The sequence below is a fragment of the Mus caroli genome, unplaced genomic scaffold, assembly GCF_978045245.1.
Source record: "Mus caroli unplaced genomic scaffold, Mus_caroli_1 scaffold_13, whole genome shotgun sequence".
NCBI lineage: Eukaryota > Metazoa > Chordata > Mammalia > Rodentia > Muridae > Mus > Mus caroli.
Genome location: NW_028227268.1, coordinates 52244709 through 52262558, shown reverse-complemented (window position 1 = coordinate 52262558; position 17850 = coordinate 52244709). Strand labels below are relative to the sequence as shown.

The window sequence follows — 17850 nt, the reverse complement described above, 5'->3', positions numbered from 1 at the left end:
CAGACACTCTACCAAAGGGAAGACTTTCCAGGTCCTCGCACAATGTTTTCCTAGTGCTGAAAAAGCAAACCAAACCTGAGCAGAACTGCTAACATAGAATCCTATTTCCAGGAAGAGCATTCTCAAGGAATGAAGTGAAATTAATAATAAAAACAAACCCTAAAATGTTGATTATTTTGTCTGTTTGTTCTTGAGACAGGGTCTCTTTATGTCCTGGACTTCACTATGTAAAGCAAGCTGGCTTTGAACTCACAGAGATATGCCTGCCTCTGTCTCCAAAGTCATGGGACTAAAGATGTGCTTCGCCATGCCGGGCCATCCTCTATTCTTCTGTTTTGTTTGTTTGTTTGTTTCTTTAAGACAGAATTTCACTGTGCAGTCCTGGCTGTCCTGGAATTCACTCTGTAGACAAGGCTGGACTCCAGAGATCTGCCTACCCATGTATCCCAAACACTGAGATTAAAGGCATGTGCCACCATAGCCTGGCCTGATGTTTGTCTAAATATATCTCAGAGAATATACTAAGAATTATGCAGAATCTTCAAAGGGCTGAAATGCCAATCCAAGTGGGAAAGCTGACATCCTTTTACAACAGGTAGAGGTAGAGAAAGCATTAGCAACAGTAATACTGTCAGCCACGATCTAAGGGGCTGGTAGAGAGTGCTCCACAGGAACAGGAAGGAAGGAATGGAGTGGGACTTGCTAAACTTAACAAAGACAATTTTCACAAACACAACTGCAAATGTCACACTTCATGATGACATTCCCTGCTAAGCTCAGGAACCAGCTACTAGGGCTCTTAGTCCTTGAGGTCTGCAAGTTCTCGCCAGTGCAAAAGGAGCAAAATGAAGGGCATGGAGACTGACGATTGTTTAGGTTCTTTTTTTGTGTGTGTTTTGAGACAGGGTCTCCTGGAACTCACTGTGTGGACCTAGCTGGCCTCAAATTCACAAGAGATCCTCTTGCCATTATGAGCACCATACATACATGCACGCAAGCAAAACATCTATATGCATAACATAAAATAATTTTAATTTTTTTAAAAAAGAAAAGAACCAAAAAAAAAAAAAAAAGACCTAAATAAATATGAGTTCAAGGCTAGCCTGGGCTAGTGAGACCTTACTTCAAATAAAAGGTCCTGAGGGAACTAGAGAGGTGGTTCAGTGGTCACGAGTGTTATTCTAGCAGAGGACCTCCATTCCATTCCCAATATTACTCAATAACGAAACCATCAGTTTTATTCAAACGGATATATAGAGTCAATAAATTTATATCAATATCTTAGTAAGAGCCAGGTGTGATAGCATATGCTGGCACCACCATGTCTCAATCCTTGGGAGGTAGGGGTAGATAGATCTTTGAGTTCAAGACCAGCCTGGCCTATACAGCAAGTTCCAGGACAGCTAAGGGTACATAATAGAACTCTGTCTTTAAAAAAAGGGAAAAACTGCCGGGCGTGGTGGCGCACGCCTTTAATCCCAGCACTCGGGAGGCAGAGGCAGGCGGATTTCTGAGTTCGAGGCCAGCCTGGTCTACAAAGTGAGTTCCAGGACAGCCAGGGCTACACAGAGAAACCCTGTCTCGAAAAACCAAAAAAAAAAAAAAAAAAAAGGGAAAAACTTTTAAAATGTTCACTTCAACATTTTTAATATGGACATTGGTATCCTACAGAGACTGCAAAGCATTCCAGGTTAGCTAGTACTATATAATAAGACGTTGTCCCAAAAGCAAGAAAACAGCCTGGGAGATTACTCAGCTCTTAAGAACACTGGTTGCCATCCCCAAATGTAATTCCCAGCACCTACATGACAGCTTACAACTGCCTGTAACACCAGCTTCCAGAGGATCTTCTAGCCTTTGGAAGCTGGAAGAGGGGTCCATCACCTAGAGCTGAAGTTAAAGACAATTGCAAGCAGCCCACCATGGATTCTGAGAACCAAACTCCAGACCTCTTCAAGAGCAGCAGCACTGTTACAATCTCAGCCATCTCTCCGGGTGTAGGAGTGAACAAGGTAACCCAAAGCAGACAGTACTGTACATGTCCACAGACACCACCGGTTTTTTTTCCAGGTCAGAAAAAAACTGCTTGCCTCCTCTAAGTGGCCCATCCCTGGTGTTTCCACTCACTTCACATAGCGAACCTAGATCCAAGCAAGCTGACCAGCATCAAATCCGATGGGATGGTAGCATTCCTGGAGGAGGGATACCAAAAACAACATTGTGACTCTGAGGGACACATCTCTAGTTCCTAGATGTGGAGGCTTGGACAAGTGAAGAGAGCATCATGGGTATCAAAATGTCTCACTGGGTAAATGCTTGCCATGCAAGCTTGATGAACGGAGTTTGTTTGATCCCTGGATCCCACATAAAGGTGGAAGAGAATTGATTCTACATAGCTGTCCTCTGCCTCTACATATGTTCTGTGACAAGTGGGCACATGCATACACAACACACACAGATAATAACTATACATTATTAAAAGTATAAATGTAATAATAAATTTGAACATCTAAGTGAAATAGATCATTCTATTAGGAATATAAATCAGGGTTGGCAAGATGGGTCATCAAGTAAAGGAATTTGCCACCAAACCTGGTGACCCAAGTATGATTTTCCTGGGACCCACATGGTGGAAAGAGAATCCCCCCCCCCCAAGCTGTCCTCTGTTTCCGCACAGGCGTTGTTGTATATGTACTCCACCTTTATACAATAAAGAGATGAAAATGTCAGCAATCAGTTACCCACTGTTTCTGTACTTGTGCACTAAGGCAGGGAACCCTATTGTTACTTCATGACCAAAGCAAGGATCCTGGTACAGGAAATTGACCCTTGAGTAGAATAAAATGCAGGACCATTTAGGTACAGAAAACATGAACCTCTTTCATGTTTGTTCTTTAACTTAGTATCTTTGAACATGCGTCCTATTTCAGAAGCTGAAAATAACCAAGACTTTGCCTTCCTAGGCTCTCTTGGCAGTTGGGTCACAGGCATAAGAGCAACAAGACTCACATCCAGGTTTGTCTTTGTTCATAATCACAGAGAAAGAGGGACAGTGTAGGAGTCTCTGCAGCACTGGAGATTGTGGAACAATATCTGGCTCAGTGGCTGGGCAGAGGCAATCTTCAGTGACTTGGTCTTGCACCATGGGCAGTTATGCTCACCAGACTGGTTCAACAGCATGGTTCTGGGCACTGTTCCTGGCCTCGTAATTCCATGTCTGGCTTTTCTGCCCAGAAAGTCTTTGAGGTAGCCAAAGTTTTCATTTGGGGGTTGAGGCAGATTCTTTTTAAAAATTTGTTTTATAGCCGGGCATGGTGGCGCATGCCTTTAATCCCAGCACTCAGGAGGCAGAGGCAGAAGGATTTCTGAGTTCAAGGCCAGCCTGGTCTACAAAGTGAGTTCCAGGACAGTCAGGGCTATACAGAGAAACCCTGTCTCAAAAACAAAACCAAAACCAAAAAAAAAAAAATTGTTTTATTTCTTGTAATCATATGAGTACACTGTTGCTGTCTTCAGCCACACCAGAAAAAGGCATTGGATCCTGTGTCAGGTGGCTGTGAGCCACCATGTGATTGCTCGGAATTGAACCTAAGTCCTCTCTAAGAGGAGCCAGTGTTCTTAACCACTGAGCCATTTCTCCAGCCCCGGAGGCAGAATCTTATTATGTAGTTCAGGCTGGCCTCAAACACATATAGCCAAAACTGACCTCATTTTAGCAATCCTCCTGCCTCAACCTCCTCACAGTTGCTGTAATTACAGGTATGAACCACCACATGCAGTGTTTTAAAGACAGGGTATTGCTCTTTTGCCCAGACTGGAGTCAAACTCCCATCTCAGCCTACAAATTAACCAAGGCTATAGACAAGTAGCTCACTGCCTGGCTCTAGCCAATGTTATTTATTTATTTATTTATTTATTTATTTATTTAACAAAAGTGCTGGGATTAAAGATGTGCAGCATTGCATCTGGCCTAGGTAATGTATCCCTTTCCCGTGGCTTTTATCTGGAAACAGATAGCAACACAGTAGAGAAAACAAAGGTTCACCATGATAGCTTCCACCTATGCAACCTTCTGCCTCATCTCCTGATACTTAGTTGTTCCATGTAGCAAATTATATAAGTAGCAAGTCTATGAATTAGCTGTATCTGGCTTATGTTTACCCAATGTGCAGTCATCAGTAAGCAGGCTAAGGTATATGATACCCCTTCTGGGAAGGTAGGATCTTTAATCATTAGATGGGGCAGGCCCCACAGACATGACTTTCTGTAACAGACAACTAACCAGGCTTGCAAAATCGAAATAGAGTTTCCAGAGGAATGAAGTTTGAGCTGGAACTTGCCAGATATGTAAGAGTTAGGAAGAAGACAAGGAGTGAAATTCAGTATGAGAGAGAATGATCAGGAGAGAGCAAAGCACCGAACAATGGGGCTGAGGAGGTAGGTGGGCAAGTTTCAGATCCAGTAAGCCCCTGAAGACCCTGTTTAGGTACTTCAGATTGCCTCTTGAGAGCTGTCAGGAGGCACTGGTGAGTTCTAGTAGTTGAAAGACTAGCAAATCTGCAGTTCTCCTAGGCGAAATAGAAGGGAAGTTAAAAAAAAATTTAGAAACCAACCAGAAGGCTACTGCAGCAAAGATGATAGTTCCTTGGGCCGGGTAGTGGAAGATGGAAGGATGTCAAAGAGACCAGAGTTAAAATCAGGAGGATTTGATAGCCGGGTGTTAAGGTGGAAGGAGTATCAGGAAGTGTTTAAAACGACCAGGTAACTGAGTAGCTGTGGACAACAGAGGAGGAGAAGCTATTTTTTCATGGGGCTTCTTTTTTGTTTGGTTTGAGGTCTCAGTATACAGCTCAGGATGGCCCCAAACTCATGATCTTCCTGCCTCTGCTTCCCATGGACTGGTGTAATAGACAGTCCTATACCTCAGGCCAGCAGATGAAGCTATTTGCATAATGAACTTGATTTTTTAATATACTTGAGTTTTGGATGTTATTTTGTTGTTGTTGTCATCGTTGTCATTGTTATTATTGCTGTTTTAATGAGAAGGGTCTTCTTTTGTAGCTCAAGCTGACTTCAAACTCATGGCCTTCCTGTCAGAACCTCTCAGTGATGTACACTGTTTCTATACTTGAAGAACATGTAAGAAGAGAACTCCAAGTGACATCTAATGTTAAGTATGTAGGCCTCAGGAAACAGGATCTAGACTAGAGATAAAGGCTTGTCTAGGGCAGAAGTGGTGATTAAGTATTTCCCAGGCACTTATGGGGTTATGATACAAAAACCTATGAAGCCCCTGGAAGCAGGTTTACTGCTCCAGAAAGCTAGAGGAAGCCACAGAGGAGTCTGAGAAGGACCAACCACACAGGCTAGAGAAAATGAGTGTCACTTGTCACATCCCCAAGAAGGAATAGTCCTGAGTATGGAGGCTACAAAAACAGTTTAGAGAATACCAGTCACGTGCCCAGGGGATGCAGAATAGAATGTCAGCAGTCCCCAGATTGGGGAGGGGCTCCGCTTAGGGTAGGAAGGTGGCAGTGGAGTGTAAGGAAGCAAAGGAGAACTGAACATCTCTAAGAACTGCTATGGAGAAGAGAGGCAGCATGCAAAGGAGCTTTTGAATGCTGGTGGTCGGTAGCTGCAGAGTCTCTAGATCTCTCCAGGGTGGAAGGAAAGTGAGAATGTAAAACCAAAAGGAGGGCTTTGGGGAAAGCTGTGGAGAGAGGTGATAAGAGCCTGTGCCCGCAAGGGAGACTGTTCCCTGGGTCACAGGAGCTGATTATTAGGTTGTCATTTCCTCCCCAACTCTATCTCCTTCCTGCTCTTGGGCTGGCTCTCCTTGCAGCTAGTAGAGAGAAGGACCGAGTCATAGCCTGGAAGCAGCTCTGCTCCTTCAGAGGACTTTCTGCCTGACTGTAAGCTGGGGCTGGGACCAGAGGTGGAGGAGGTTCTAAGGAGGAAGTAAGAACCAAGGGCTGGAGGCAGGGGTGGAAGAGGAGAGAAAAGTCTGGGAGGTGTGGAAGCTGTTTCTAGATGGGATCCTAAGAACTGCAGCAGTGAAAGGCTAGAACCTGGGAAAATGATGTAATGGGTGGCATCCCTTTGCACACAGGTTCATATGGCTCTCCTCATCTTGCTGTTCCTGCTGCCAAGTCCCTTGCATTCCCAGCACACTTGTAGTATCTCCAAAGTGACCAGCCTGCTGGAGGTAAACTGTGAGAACAAGAAGCTGACAGCACTGCCTGCAGACCTGCCAGCAGACACAGGCATCCTCCACCTGGGCGAGAACCAACTGGGTACCTTCTCCACAGCATCCCTGGTGCATTTCACTCACCTCACTTATCTGTACCTGGATAGATGTGAGCTGACCAGCCTGCAGACCAATGGTAAACTGATAAAGCTGGAAAACCTGGACTTATCCTATAATAACCTGAAAAGCCTGCCCTCCCTAGGATGGGCATTTCCTGCACTCACTACTCTAGATGTCTCCTTCAACAAGTTGGACTCACTGTCTCCTGGTGTCCTGGATGGCCTAAGCCAACTCCAAGAGCTGTACTTGCAGAACAATGATCTTAAGAGTCTGCCCCCCGGGCTCTTGTTGCCAACAACCAAGCTGAGGAAACTCAATCTGGCCAACAACAAATTGCGTGAGTTGCCCCCTGGGCTCCTAGATGGGCTGGAGGATCTTGATACCCTCTATCTTCAAAGGAACTGGCTTCGCACAATACCAAAGGGCTTCTTTGGGACCCTCCTCTTGCCTTTTGTTTTTCTCCATGCCAACAGCTGGTACTGTGATTGTGAAATCCTCTACTTCCGTCACTGGCTCCAGGAAAATGCCAACAATGTCTACTTATGGAAGCAAGGTGTGGATGTCAAGGACACGACTCCTAACGTGGCCAGTGTACGATGTGCCAACTTGGACAATGCGCCTGTCTACTCCTACCCAGGGAAGGGCTGCCCTACTAGTAGTGGTGACACAGACTATGATGACTATGATGATATCCCTGACGTCCCTGCCACAAGAACTGAGGTCAAGTTCTCTACTAACACTAAAGTTCATACTACCCACTGGAGCCTACTCGCCACAGCACCTTCTACTTCTCGAGACAGCCAAATGATTTCTTTGCCTCCAACTCACGAACCTACTAAAAAACAATCTACATTCATCCACACACAGAGCCCAGGTTTCACCACACTCCCAGAGACCATGGAATCTAACCCAACCTTCTACAGTCTAAAACTCAATACTGTACTCATCACCACCCCAACCACCCTAGAGTCCACCTCCACCCAGGCTACCCCAGAGCCCAGCATCCAACCAATGCTTACCACCTCCACCCTGACTACCCCAGAGCACTACACCACTCCAGTGCCCACTACTGCCACCCTGACTACCCCAGAGCACTACACCACTCCAGTGCCCACTACTGCCACCCTGACTACCCCAGAGCATAGCACCACCCCAGTGCCCACTACTGCCACCCTGACTACCCTAGAGCCCAGCACCACCCCAGTGCCCACTACTGCCACCATGACTACCCCAGAGCCCAGCACCACCCCAGTGCCCACTACTGCCACCCTGACTACCCCAGAGCCCAGCACCACCCCGGTACCCACTACTGCCACCCTGACTACCCCAGAGCCCAGCACCACTCTAACTAATCTAGTGTCCACTCTCTCCCCAGTACTCACTACCACCCTGACCACTCCAGAGTCTACCCCAATTGTGACGATTTTAGAACAATTTTTTACCACAGAGCTCACTTTACTCCCTACCTTAGAATCCACCACCACAATAATCCCAGAGCAGAACAGCTTCCTCAATCTCCCAGAGGTAGCTGGAGTAAGCTCTGAGACTTCTGAAAGCAGTCCTTTTCTCAATTCTGACTTTTGCTGCTTCCTCCCCCTGGGCTTCTATGTCCTTGGTCTCCTCTGGCTCCTATTTGCCTCTGTGGTCCTCATCTTGTTGCTGACCTGGACTTGGCATGTGACACCACAGACTCTGGACATGGAACAATCTGCTGCATTGGCCACAAGCATTCACACCACAAGCCTGGAGGTACAGAGGGCAAGGCAAGTAACTATGCCCCGGGCCTGGCTGCTCTTCCTTCAAGGATCACTCCCTACTTTCCGGTCTAGCCTTTTCCTGTGGGTAAGGCCTAATGGGCGTGTGGGGCCTCTTGTAGCAGGACGGCGACCCTCAGCTCTGAGTCAGGGTCGTGGTCAGGACCTATTGGGCACAGTGGGCATTAGGTACTCAGGCCATAGCCTGTGACAGTGAGTGGAGATCCAAAGACTTCACTGGACTCTACTAGGATCTAACTGGGATGGGAGGCTGAGACCATTACAGGACATCCTAGCCATTTCTCCTTTATCTGAAGCCCCCTCTACATCTAGGCACCCAGATCCAAACCTCACAAATCAAGAGGAAGAGGTGATGGAACTGGGTGGTCACAGGACCAGCCTCCTTATGTTGCCCAGAACATTGCCAGGCTACATGGTCACTGCTACCATTTTGTGGGAGGAAAAGCTAGAAAAAGCAAACAGAAACGGAGCATGGCTCCCGCTCGTTCATATTTGGAAGAAAACTGGGAAAGCCATTAACCAGGATGGGAGCACTATCCCTAAATATCATGAGTATTTTTTCCCTGTTTAACACTTTTTGGTTTTCTACCAATGTTATCATTTGTATAATAAAAATATATTTTAAAATAAAATGTAGCATTTGGGGGGAAATGAGAATGGCTGAAGCACCTGTTACAAGAATTCCCAAAATCCCAACTGCTACCATCCTGATCCCAAATACCCAACAAACTTCTAGCTGTAGCTGAAGGTGGGCAGGTAGGACACCTCCACTCCTGCAGAGTTTGGCTTTCCATCAGCCTACCTCAAGTATCAAGTCTAGAATAGAAAAGGTTCTAGAGCTAAAGCCTGCCTGGCTGCAGGAGAGGTGGCTATGTTCCTCACATGCAGAGTCTTTAGAACATAACTCTCCTTGCTGGCCAGGTCAGTGGGACTGGGAAAGGGTGTGGCAGCCTGTTGGGTTTGAGTCTCCTGTTTTCAAAGCTGGATGTAATGGCATCTCTCTCCTAAAATTTCATCAATTCTCCCAGTGAGGCTCTCTTCCACACCTCATTTTAGTTTAATTCGGGGGCTGGGGCCAGATAAGGGAAGGAAGGTTGCACTTTCCGGGGTCTACGGAATGAATGCCCTTCTCCAGATGGTTCTAGAGCTTCCGGTGAACCTGACTCAATCTCTTTCCTGCCGTTAACTCTTCCAAGTAGAAGACAAATCTTAGAGGTTAGCCATCAGACTTTTCTTCATGGACTTCACCTTCTGAAAGCAGTCCTTTTCTCAATTCTGACTTTTGCTGCTTCCTCCCCCTGGGCTTCTATGTCCTTGGTCTCCTCTGGCTCCTATTTGCCTCTGTGGTCCTCATCTTGTTGCTGACCTGGACCTGGCATGTGACACCACAGTGTCCAGCTTCATCTCTCATGGTACCTCAAACCTGAAATGTCTCATGGGTCACCTGTGCCAACAGTAGTCTTCTTCTGAGCCCAGCCTCACTTCAGCTAAGAGTTCTGCCTCCTTCTCAGTCTACCTCACTACTACCATGAACAAATCTTTCTCCTAAGTTGGGCAAGATGCAGTCCACTGCTATAGCCATTTCCAAATGTTCTTGCATCTTCTTGCTGGACTTTAAACTCCTTAAGTAAAGGTGCAGGCTTCAAATGTCTCCAGGTGGCTACCTAGGGTGGCCTAGGGCATACTGTGCATGGAAGGATTAAGGAAAGTAGCAGCAGAGGCACCAGGATGCTGCACTACCATCTTTTTTGTGTTAAGGCTTTGCCAAAGGGACAGCTCGCACCTGCTGCCTGCCTGTTCTCTGGCCTGGCATGCAGCCTTCAGGCTGCCTAGCACGTCTCCTGGTTTGACCTTTCCATGGCCCTTTATACTCCAACAAGTCTGTAGGATCCTTGAGAGCCTGGGAATCACACTTCTTAAAAAATGGATGATAAGAGAGAAACCCTGTCTTGAAAAGCCAAAACAACAACAAAACCCTCCTGGACTTCTTTGGGCTAGAGCCACAGTGGTTGAGTGATTATTTTTTTCATCCATTTTGTTTGTTTTTTGAGACAGGGTTTCTCTGTTTAGCCCTGGTTGTCCTGGAACTCACTTTCTAGACCAGGCTGGCCTCCAACTCAGAAATCCGCCTGCCTCTGCCTCCTGAGTGCTGGGATTAAAGGCCTGAGCCACCACTGCCCAGTGCTGCTGCTGCTTCTTCTTTTCTGTCAGCTGTTGAGTTACGACTTTACACAGCATTTTCATAAAACCAGTAGGTGACTTTCTTTAATAATTTTGTTAAAAACTCCAGTTTGTTTTCCAGAGATATAAGCTTCTTTGTGCAGCTACCTCCCCCTATGATCCTTAAGACTATCCAGATTTGGGGTTGGTATTTCAATCCAATTTATTAAGTCCTCAGGGAGGAGGAAGGCCACATCTTCCACCATAGACCCTTTGTCATCTTGACAGCTTCTGCTTTCTCCTGTCTCCTCAGCTCTGCCTTGGATTCCCCAGAGAGAGGGATCTGCTGTCTGGTGTGCCCTGAATCTAACACCCAGGAGGAGACTAGAAATCCTCGGCGTGTGTCTTAGGTCTCCTCAGGAAGAGCCAGGGGCAAAGTGATTCTAAGCATCAGGCAAGCACAGCAGGCAGGCTGGAGCAGGGGGAGAACAGACTAAGTTCTTTACCGCAAAGGAGAAAACCACACTGGAGAGGGAAAATAAATAGAATAGCCCAGGGTAGCAGAATCCAGGTCCTCCAGGGCATAGCGACTGTAATAGCAGTGGATGACTTGGAAGCCTGGCACACTAGTCCTGGGACCATGCCAGATCAGCCACTGAGGAAGAGACGCTTGTAGGCCTTGTTCATCTGTTCCAAGAAGATGAAGGTGAGGACAGTGTGGGGGCCCAGTCGGGCATAGTATGGTGTGAAGCCCTTCCACAGGCTGAAGAAACCCTCATAGCGGACGACTTTCAGCAGCACATCCTAGACAGACAGGCAGGCAAGTGCTGGGGCTAGGCCCTGGTCTCGAGCACTCTGTCCCCTGTCCCTAGCTCTCTTCACATCCCTCCCAGGGCACCCGTCCCGTCCCGTCCCCCCCCCCCCCCCCCCGCCTCCTCACCAGCCCATTCTTGTATTCTGGTTTCCCATCGATCATCCGCATATTCTGGATCCTGAAAGAGAGTCAGTATGAACATGAAAAACAGAAAGGGGGGGCCTCCCGAAGTTCTCCAGTCCCAGGCTGTAGACTCACCTAGTTTTGACGATGTCCACAGGCATGGAAGCAGCAGTGGTGACGAGGCCACTGATCATGCTGGCGCAGAAGTGGCAGAGAATATTGTCAGAGAAGTAGCCTGGGAGGTGAAGCAAAAGGTGGTAGTCAACTCTCAGATAGCTCAGGCCAGGCTCAAGCGCTCAGCTCTGGGTCTCTCACCTGAGTCCAGCAGGAACTGCTTAGATTGAGAGTAAGAGGCAAGCTGGGCGGCATTGACAACAACAGCTCGAGCCATGGTAGGGATGCAGCCCTGGAGGTGGAGGGTGGAGGCAACGGAGACAGTCAAAAGTGCCAGAGATCTAACCCAGCATGCCCCAAGACTCCAACCCTCGCACTCACCCGCCACAGTGTGGGGACTCCTTCTTCCCTGGCAATTCTAACTAGGGCATTAAACACATTTTTGTAGCCACGGCGCTGGTCAGCTGGAAGCCTGGGGGAAAGGCAGGGAAAGGCCAAGATCAGGACAGCCCAGGGTCCACAGGAACAAAGAAAGGGAAGCCTGAACAGGGCAGTGCCCTGATGTAGATATAGACTAACAACATCATCCTAGAGTCCAGGAATGGGGCTGGAGTTAAGCTCAGACATGGAACTCACCGACCATCAGCAGTCATCCTGATGAGAGCCACCTCAGCTGGCGTTCCCACAAATGCACCAGTTGCACCTGCAGTCATGCCAATCAGGGCTTTCAGAAGAAAGCCAGGGGGTGTACCATCAGCTCCAGTCAGGCGCTCAAACAACACAGTGTATATTCCAAGGCGAGTAGTGGTGTAGGTGGCCTGGCGCAGTAGACCAGCTGACAGCCTGAGGAGTAGAAATGTCAGCACATAAGGCCAAGGTCTGGACCTGCCAACCAACAACCTCCCTCCCCAACTTGAGGCCACAGTACCCAGTGTAAATGCCCTTCAGGCCTTCTGTCTTCAGGATGCTGGTGAGGGCATGGAAACTGGTTTTGTACTCTCGAGTCTTGGCCCCTTCACCACTCAACTGCATCCGGTTCTTCACCAGGTCCAGGGGCTGCACAAAAACTGTAGCACCCATCCTGAAGTGAGGCAGGAAAGGGAATCAGAGGTCAGTGGTTCCAGCTCTACTGCAACCTGGTAAGAAGTTACAAAGGTCAGGGCCTGACATGCAATTAAGGATTCAGGAGGCTGGTGGGCATGTGTGTTAAGTGTGTGCATCAAGGGCAACGAGCCAGCAAAGAGTCCAGTTGCCCAGTAAGGGGCATGCAAATCAAAATGCCTCAGGCAGTTCTTTAGGGTTCAAGCAGAATTAGGACTACAGGCAGTCTAAAGAAAGGTGGAGAGGGCGTCCCTATCCTAAGACTCCAAGCAGTCCTATAACAAAGCCTTTAATGACCTATACCCACCACCCAAACAGGCACAACGAAGCAAAGGTGGTGGAAACACAGGGTAAAGACCCTTGAATGCAGCACAGTTGGGTCCCTGCAAAGGATGAATAGATCCTGGCATCAGGGACCCTGCACCGGCTCAATTTACTGCAACACACCCCAAGTTACACTGGGCCCAGGTGCTTGCTCCCGTCCCTTCCTCCTTTTCCTCCATCACTGGGACCTGAGCTTACCCAGCCAGGCCCCCAAACAGGAACTTGACAGACTTAGGGGAGGTACGGGGTTTCCCGTCCATCCGGCCAGCCCCGGGACTCGCCGTCGCCGCCATCGCCCCTTGATGGCCCTCAGCTTTGGGTCCCGTGCACGTACAGCCCCGCTCGCGCCCAAGGTGACACCAGCGCGCAACAGGGCGAGGGCGCGCGCGCGCACGCCCCTCCGACAGGCAAATCTGGCTCCAGCTGGAAGCTGGGGCGGGCGCAGGCTCGGAGCGCAAAGGCAGCCGGGGAATAAGGCGGGGCTAAGATGCACGATGAAGGGGCGTGGCCGACTTAGGAAGCTACCCTAAGTTCCCGCCCCTCTGGAATTAGAATCGCGGGGGGGGGGGGGGGGGGGGGAAATAGCTTGTTTGAAAACCTCGCGAGAGCAAGTGAGTCAGCCGAGTTCGGGCTAAGAGGCCTCTCGCGATATATTTCAGCGGTGAAAGGGGGTGTGGGGGGGGTGGAGGGAGGGTGGTGGTGAGCACTCTCGCGATACTTTGAACGTACCGTGGCGGCTAGACGAAGGAGAGGTTTGTAAACAGGGCAGCTCCAGGATCTCAGGGACTGAGGGAAAAAAACTAGATCGTCTCCTGAGCATCGAAGCTCCCTCCATCTCCGCAGGCTCCTTCTACATGTCAAACATTTCTTTCAACCGGCCTCTCGGGACCGGAAGTCCTCCGTCCTGAGCGTCCAATACTGGAAGCGGCCTTTCTTACCGGAAACCCTTTTCCAGGGGCATAGGAAGACAGTCTACCTGGCCGGAAGTCCCACCTCTTTGAGGTTTCTCCCACCCTTCCCGAAGTTTTTTTTTTTTGTTGTTGTTGTTACCTGTTTGCCTTCGCTCCTATTCTGTCTTATTTCTGTACTAGAGAAAGATACATTGTCTCCTCTCCCAGCTCCGCTAAGCTGGTTTGATAGCTCACTCCCTGAATCGGAGTTCCTTCCCCGACGCCCCCATGTAGCTGAGAAGTGGGACCTAGGGGTGGTTGGACCCCTGGGATCCTGAAGGAGAGGCAGAGGAGGTAGCAGGAAGGCTTCTGCTCCTGCGATCAGGACGCGATCTTCTCAGCTTTACCCCTCCCGCTGCCATGCACCCTGCGGCCTTCCCGCTTCCTGTTGTCGTGGCTACTGTGCTGTGGGGAGCAGCCCCTGTCCGAGGGCTGATTCGAGCGGTGAGTCTGAGGGTCGGACGGGGACAGGATGCTGAGAATGGGGTTCAGACTGAAACACGTAGTGTTCTGTCTGCAGACTTCGGAGCACAATGCCAGCATGGACTTCGCAGACCTTCCAGCTCTGTTTGGGGCCACTCTGAGCGACGAGGGACTGCAGGTGATGTTTTACCCATTTCCCTATATGGATCCTGGGCAGGGGCGAAGTGGCCGTGCTCAGGAGGTAGGAAGTAGTGGAGTTAGCAGCGGAATGCAGTGGACTGCGGATAGTTCAGTGATAGGGTGCTTTTTCTAGTATGAGTGAGATTCTAGGTTGAATCTCCAGCAAAAAAACAGCGCCCCCAACCCAGAAAAACCTAGGTGCATGATCACGTCCAGCGCGCAGAATCCAGAGATAATAGTGCCCACCTCTAGAACTTCACAATTTTTATTTTATGTGCATAGGTGTGAGTGTCAGATCCCCTGAAACTGGAGTTACAGTCAGTTGTGAACTGCTACATGGATGCTAGGAACTGAACTCCGGTTCTCTGGAAGAACAGCCAGTGTGCTTAAGCACTGAACCATCTCCAACCCCTAGAACTCCCAAGTTTAAGAGGGAGTCTGAGTGGGCTAAGATAAAAAGCAGGTGCTTATCAGCAGTCTCTGGAACAACTTACTGTTTCTATAGATGGCCGTGGACAGCCTTTTATGGGTTCTGAGTCAAATGGGTAATAGAAATTAACCTAGGGCTATGGTGCCAGTGTGATAAGCATGTCTGTAGTAGTTATTACAAAGTTCATGCCACATAGCAAGAACTCACTCGGCCACAGCTACCAGTAGAGTTGTAAGATGGCTAATTGGAAAATGAAGCAAATTGAATATGCTGTATGTACTTGAAAGGCAAATGTGAAAAAACTTGTTGAAAATGACATGAATGGGTAGCAAGGTGAACCACTCTCGGTGGGAAACTTAAAAGCAGAACTAAACTACCCTTGGGAAGTTAAGGGGGCCTCTGGTAAGGGGACGTAGTTTACTGTAACTGCAGCTTCAAGGAGGCTAAGAGATCCTTTTTTTTTTTTTTTTTTTTGGGAGACTGAACTCTGGAACTCTGGCTGTCCCCAACTCACTGTAGTCTCAAGTGCTGGGATTAAATGCATGTATCATCATGTCTACCCAAGTTGTAGATTCAGAGTTGGGTGGGATGCTCAGACCTCCAGAATGAGCCATGATAGAGCTGCAGAATGCAGGTAGTATATGTGTTATGTGTGGTAGGTCCTGTGGAAGACAGAACGAAAGATGAAAATGTTTGCCTTTATCCCTCAGGGGTTCCTGGTGGAGGCCCACCCAGAAAATGCCTGTGGTCCTATTGCCCCGCCACCCTCAGCCCCGGTCAATGGGTCAGTCTTTATTGCACTGCTTCGAAGATTCGACTGCAACTTTGACCTCAAGGTTGCTGAATGGGGAATGGGAGGTGGTAAGCAGGGTACATGACACCAGGAATGAAGATGGGCAAGGGTTACAGCTCTATCCCTCCCGCTTGGCCTCCTTAGGTCCTAAATGCACAGAAAGCTGGGTATGGTGCAGCTGTGGTGCACAATGTGAATTCCAATGAACTGCTGAACATGGTGTGGAACAGTGGTAAGGAAGAAGCCTGCACTCCTGGGTGCACCGTGGAGTTGAGTGGGAGGGCAGTTGGTTGAGATCTGCAAAAAGTGCCAAAAGCCAGTTTCAGGGAATTGAGGAACAGAAGGCTAAATCCCTAATATCCTGCTCCTTACAGAGGAAATCCAACAGCAGATCTGGATCCCATCTGTATTTATCGGAGAGAGAAGTGCAGAGTACCTACGAGCCCTTTTTGTCTATGAGAAGGGGTAGGACGCATGCTTTCTTCCAGTTCTTCCCAGTCCACTCAGGCTCAGGCTCTTCCTCCGCTGCCTTGACTTTCTCCTCATTATGCCTTGTCCCAAGCCAGTAACCCTATCTTACCTGGCTTGAGGTTGTCTCTCTGTCTCCCTCCTCAGGGCTCGGGTGCTTCTGGTTCCAGACAACAGCTTCCCCTTGGGTTATTACCTCATTCCTTTCACTGGGATTGTAGGACTACTGGTTTTGGCCATGGGAACAGTATTGGTAAGTAGCTGAGGAGAACTTACAATGCCAGACTGGATCTGTAGAGGGGAGGGTTTATTGCATTTTCCAATCATTTTTTAAGCCTGGTCCACTCTTTCTTATCCCTAGATAGTTCGTTGCATCCAGCACCGGAAACGGCTTCAACGGAACCGACTTACCAAAGAGCAACTGAAACAGATTCCTACCCATGACTATCAGAAAGGTAAGGGCAGGAGAAGGGGCCTTATCTTGAAGGATTTTTGAACCCAGTAAGTAGATAAAGGGTTCAAAGAACCGGAAAGATGCCACCTTTGCTTGGTTAAAAAAAAAAAAAAAAGACGACCAACAAGCAAAGGAGGTAGGGTAGAGCAGGCGCTGGAAAGCAGAGATGAACAAAGGAAACTTTTGACTTTGTGTGTGGGGTGTATAGTGTAAGAGGTGTAAGGAGCCAGAACTCAAAGAAAGCAGGTGAGGGGTTGGGTTATCTAGACTTGGAGCCTCCAGTACCATATAAGGCTATAGCAAAAGCCTCGCCCCTCCCAGTTCTGCTTTCCCCTCCTACCTCCCCAACTCACTTCCCTTATCTTTACTTGTCCCCTCTAGCCCCAAGATTTTATGTGGTGCCCTAAGTTTGCACTGGCTTGGTAAAAAACCGGGGAAATAAGACTTGTACAGTGAGTTTTCTTGGGCTTCATTGCCAATAGTTGAGTGAATCTTTTCCCAGGAGATGAATATGATGTCTGTGCCATCTGTCTGGATGAATATGAGGATGGGGACAAGCTTCGAGTACTTCCCTGTGCTCATGGTAAGGCCCACGTGTGCCCATGTCTGTGTTCCTGCCCAACCTGCAGAGACCAGGCCTTTCATATAAACCACTCCACAGCTTATCACAGTCGCTGTGTGGACCCCTGGCTCACTCAGACCCGCAAGACCTGCCCCATCTGCAAACAGCCTGTCCATCGGGGTCCTGGCGATGAGGAGCAGGAAGAAGAAACTCAAGAGCAAGATGAAGGTGATGAAGGGGAGGCAAGGGACCAACCTGCTTCAGAATGGACCCCACTCCTGGGCTCTAGCCCTACTCTTCCCACCTCCTTTGGATCCCTAGCCCCTGCTCCCCTGGTCTTCCCTGGGCCCTCCACAGATCCCTCACCTCCTTCATCTGCTGCCCTGGCCTGACACCCCCATACTTGGTACCTCTGGTGACCGACCTATTTGCACAAACTCTTTTTTCCAGTCTAATAAGCTGACAGTGAGGGATAGGGGACATTTCTACCCCAGGTTCATGAACCCAGCCTCATCCTTTCGAGGGGGCTAGAAGCCATAGGGACATGGTTTTCACTTCTTGGATTAATAAAATTGTTTGGTTTTTTTGTGGATGAAAAAAAAGGGTAAGATCATCTTTACACAGGTGAAATTCTGGAAAAATAACCACCTCATAGGATGAACTTGTCAGGGGGACAGCCCTAGCTGCATTTGCTATGACTCAGGGAGGGGAGCCCCACCTACACAGGATGACTCAAGTGGCCCTGCCTCACCCGCAGGCTTGGACCCATTCTCTGGTCTGGATGGCTATGTTCCATTACATACTAATTCAACTGGATCTGAAAATGGAAATACCACTATAGAGGGGCCTAGGTCACATTGACTAAGTACACA

General features: G+C 48.7%; 3 protein-coding genes across 4 annotated transcripts; 2 read left to right on the top strand and 1 right to left on the bottom strand.

Annotated features, from left to right (window-relative positions):
• Positions 1–1620: 1620 nt before the first annotated feature.
• Positions 1621–13179, bottom strand: Slc25a11 (solute carrier family 25 member 11). Of its 2 annotated transcripts, none has more exons than XM_021175534.3 (8): positions 12917–13179; positions 12222–12374; positions 11930–12136; positions 11675–11765; positions 11495–11585; positions 11315–11414; positions 11183–11234; positions 1621–2192 (listed from the first exon to the last, which is right to left on the bottom strand). In XM_021175534.3, exons 1-8 carry the CDS (start codon positions 13009–13011, stop codon positions 2142–2144), a joined length of 840 nt encoding a protein of 279 aa, XP_021031193.1. In that variant the 5' UTR covers positions 13012–13179; the 3' UTR covers positions 1621–2141. The 2 variants fall into 2 exon arrangements, with proteins under 2 accessions (XP_021031193.1, XP_021031191.1); XM_021175532.3 differs by lacking the exon at positions 1621–2192 and adding an exon at positions 10320–11046.
• Positions 6116–8377, top strand: Gp1ba (glycoprotein Ib platelet subunit alpha). The gene has a single exon (XM_021175531.3). It carries the CDS (start codon positions 6116–6118, stop codon positions 8270–8272), a length of 2157 nt encoding a protein of 718 aa, XP_021031190.2. The 3' UTR covers positions 8273–8377.
• Positions 13180–13395: 216 nt separating the features above from the next.
• Rnf167 (ring finger protein 167) lies at positions 13396–17604 on the top strand. The gene is made up of 10 exons (XM_021177589.2): positions 13396–13470; positions 13562–14112; positions 14189–14269; positions 15412–15537; positions 15639–15726; positions 15869–15959; positions 16110–16215; positions 16324–16417; positions 16919–16999; positions 17078–17604. Exons 2-10 carry the CDS (start codon positions 14029–14031, stop codon positions 17368–17370), a joined length of 1044 nt encoding a protein of 347 aa, XP_021033248.1. The 5' UTR covers positions 13396–13470; positions 13562–14028; the 3' UTR covers positions 17371–17604.
• The last annotated feature ends 246 nt before the right edge of the window (positions 17605–17850 follow it).

Excerpts from the sequence above, each read along its gene's own strand:
- Rnf167 (XM_021177589.2), top strand. The coding sequence starts at position 14,029 with ATGCACCCTGCGGCCTTCCCGCTTCCTGTTGTCGTGGCTACTGTGCTG. Across the intron at positions 14,113-14,188 it reads TCCGAGGGCTGATTCGAGCG|ACTTCGGAGCACAATGCCAG; the intron begins GTGAGTCTGAGG and ends TTCTGTCTGCAG. Across the intron at positions 15,960-16,109 it reads CTTTTTGTCTATGAGAAGGG|GGCTCGGGTGCTTCTGGTTC; the intron begins GTAGGACGCATG and ends CTCCCTCCTCAG.
- Slc25a11 (XM_021175532.3), bottom strand. The coding sequence starts at position 13,011 with ATGGCGGCGACGGCGAGTCCCGGGGCTGGCCGGATGGACGGGAAACCC. Across the intron at positions 11,586-11,674 it reads GAGTCCCCACACTGTGGCGG|GGCTGCATCCCTACCATGGC; the intron begins GTGAGTGCGAGG and ends CTCCACCTCCAG. Across the intron at positions 11,415-11,494 it reads GCAGTTCCTGCTGGACTCAG|GCTACTTCTCTGACAATATT; the intron begins GTGAGAGACCCA and ends TTCACCTCCCAG.
- Gp1ba (XM_021175531.3), top strand. The coding sequence starts at position 6,116 with ATGGCTCTCCTCATCTTGCTGTTCCTGCTGCCAAGTCCCTTGCATTCC.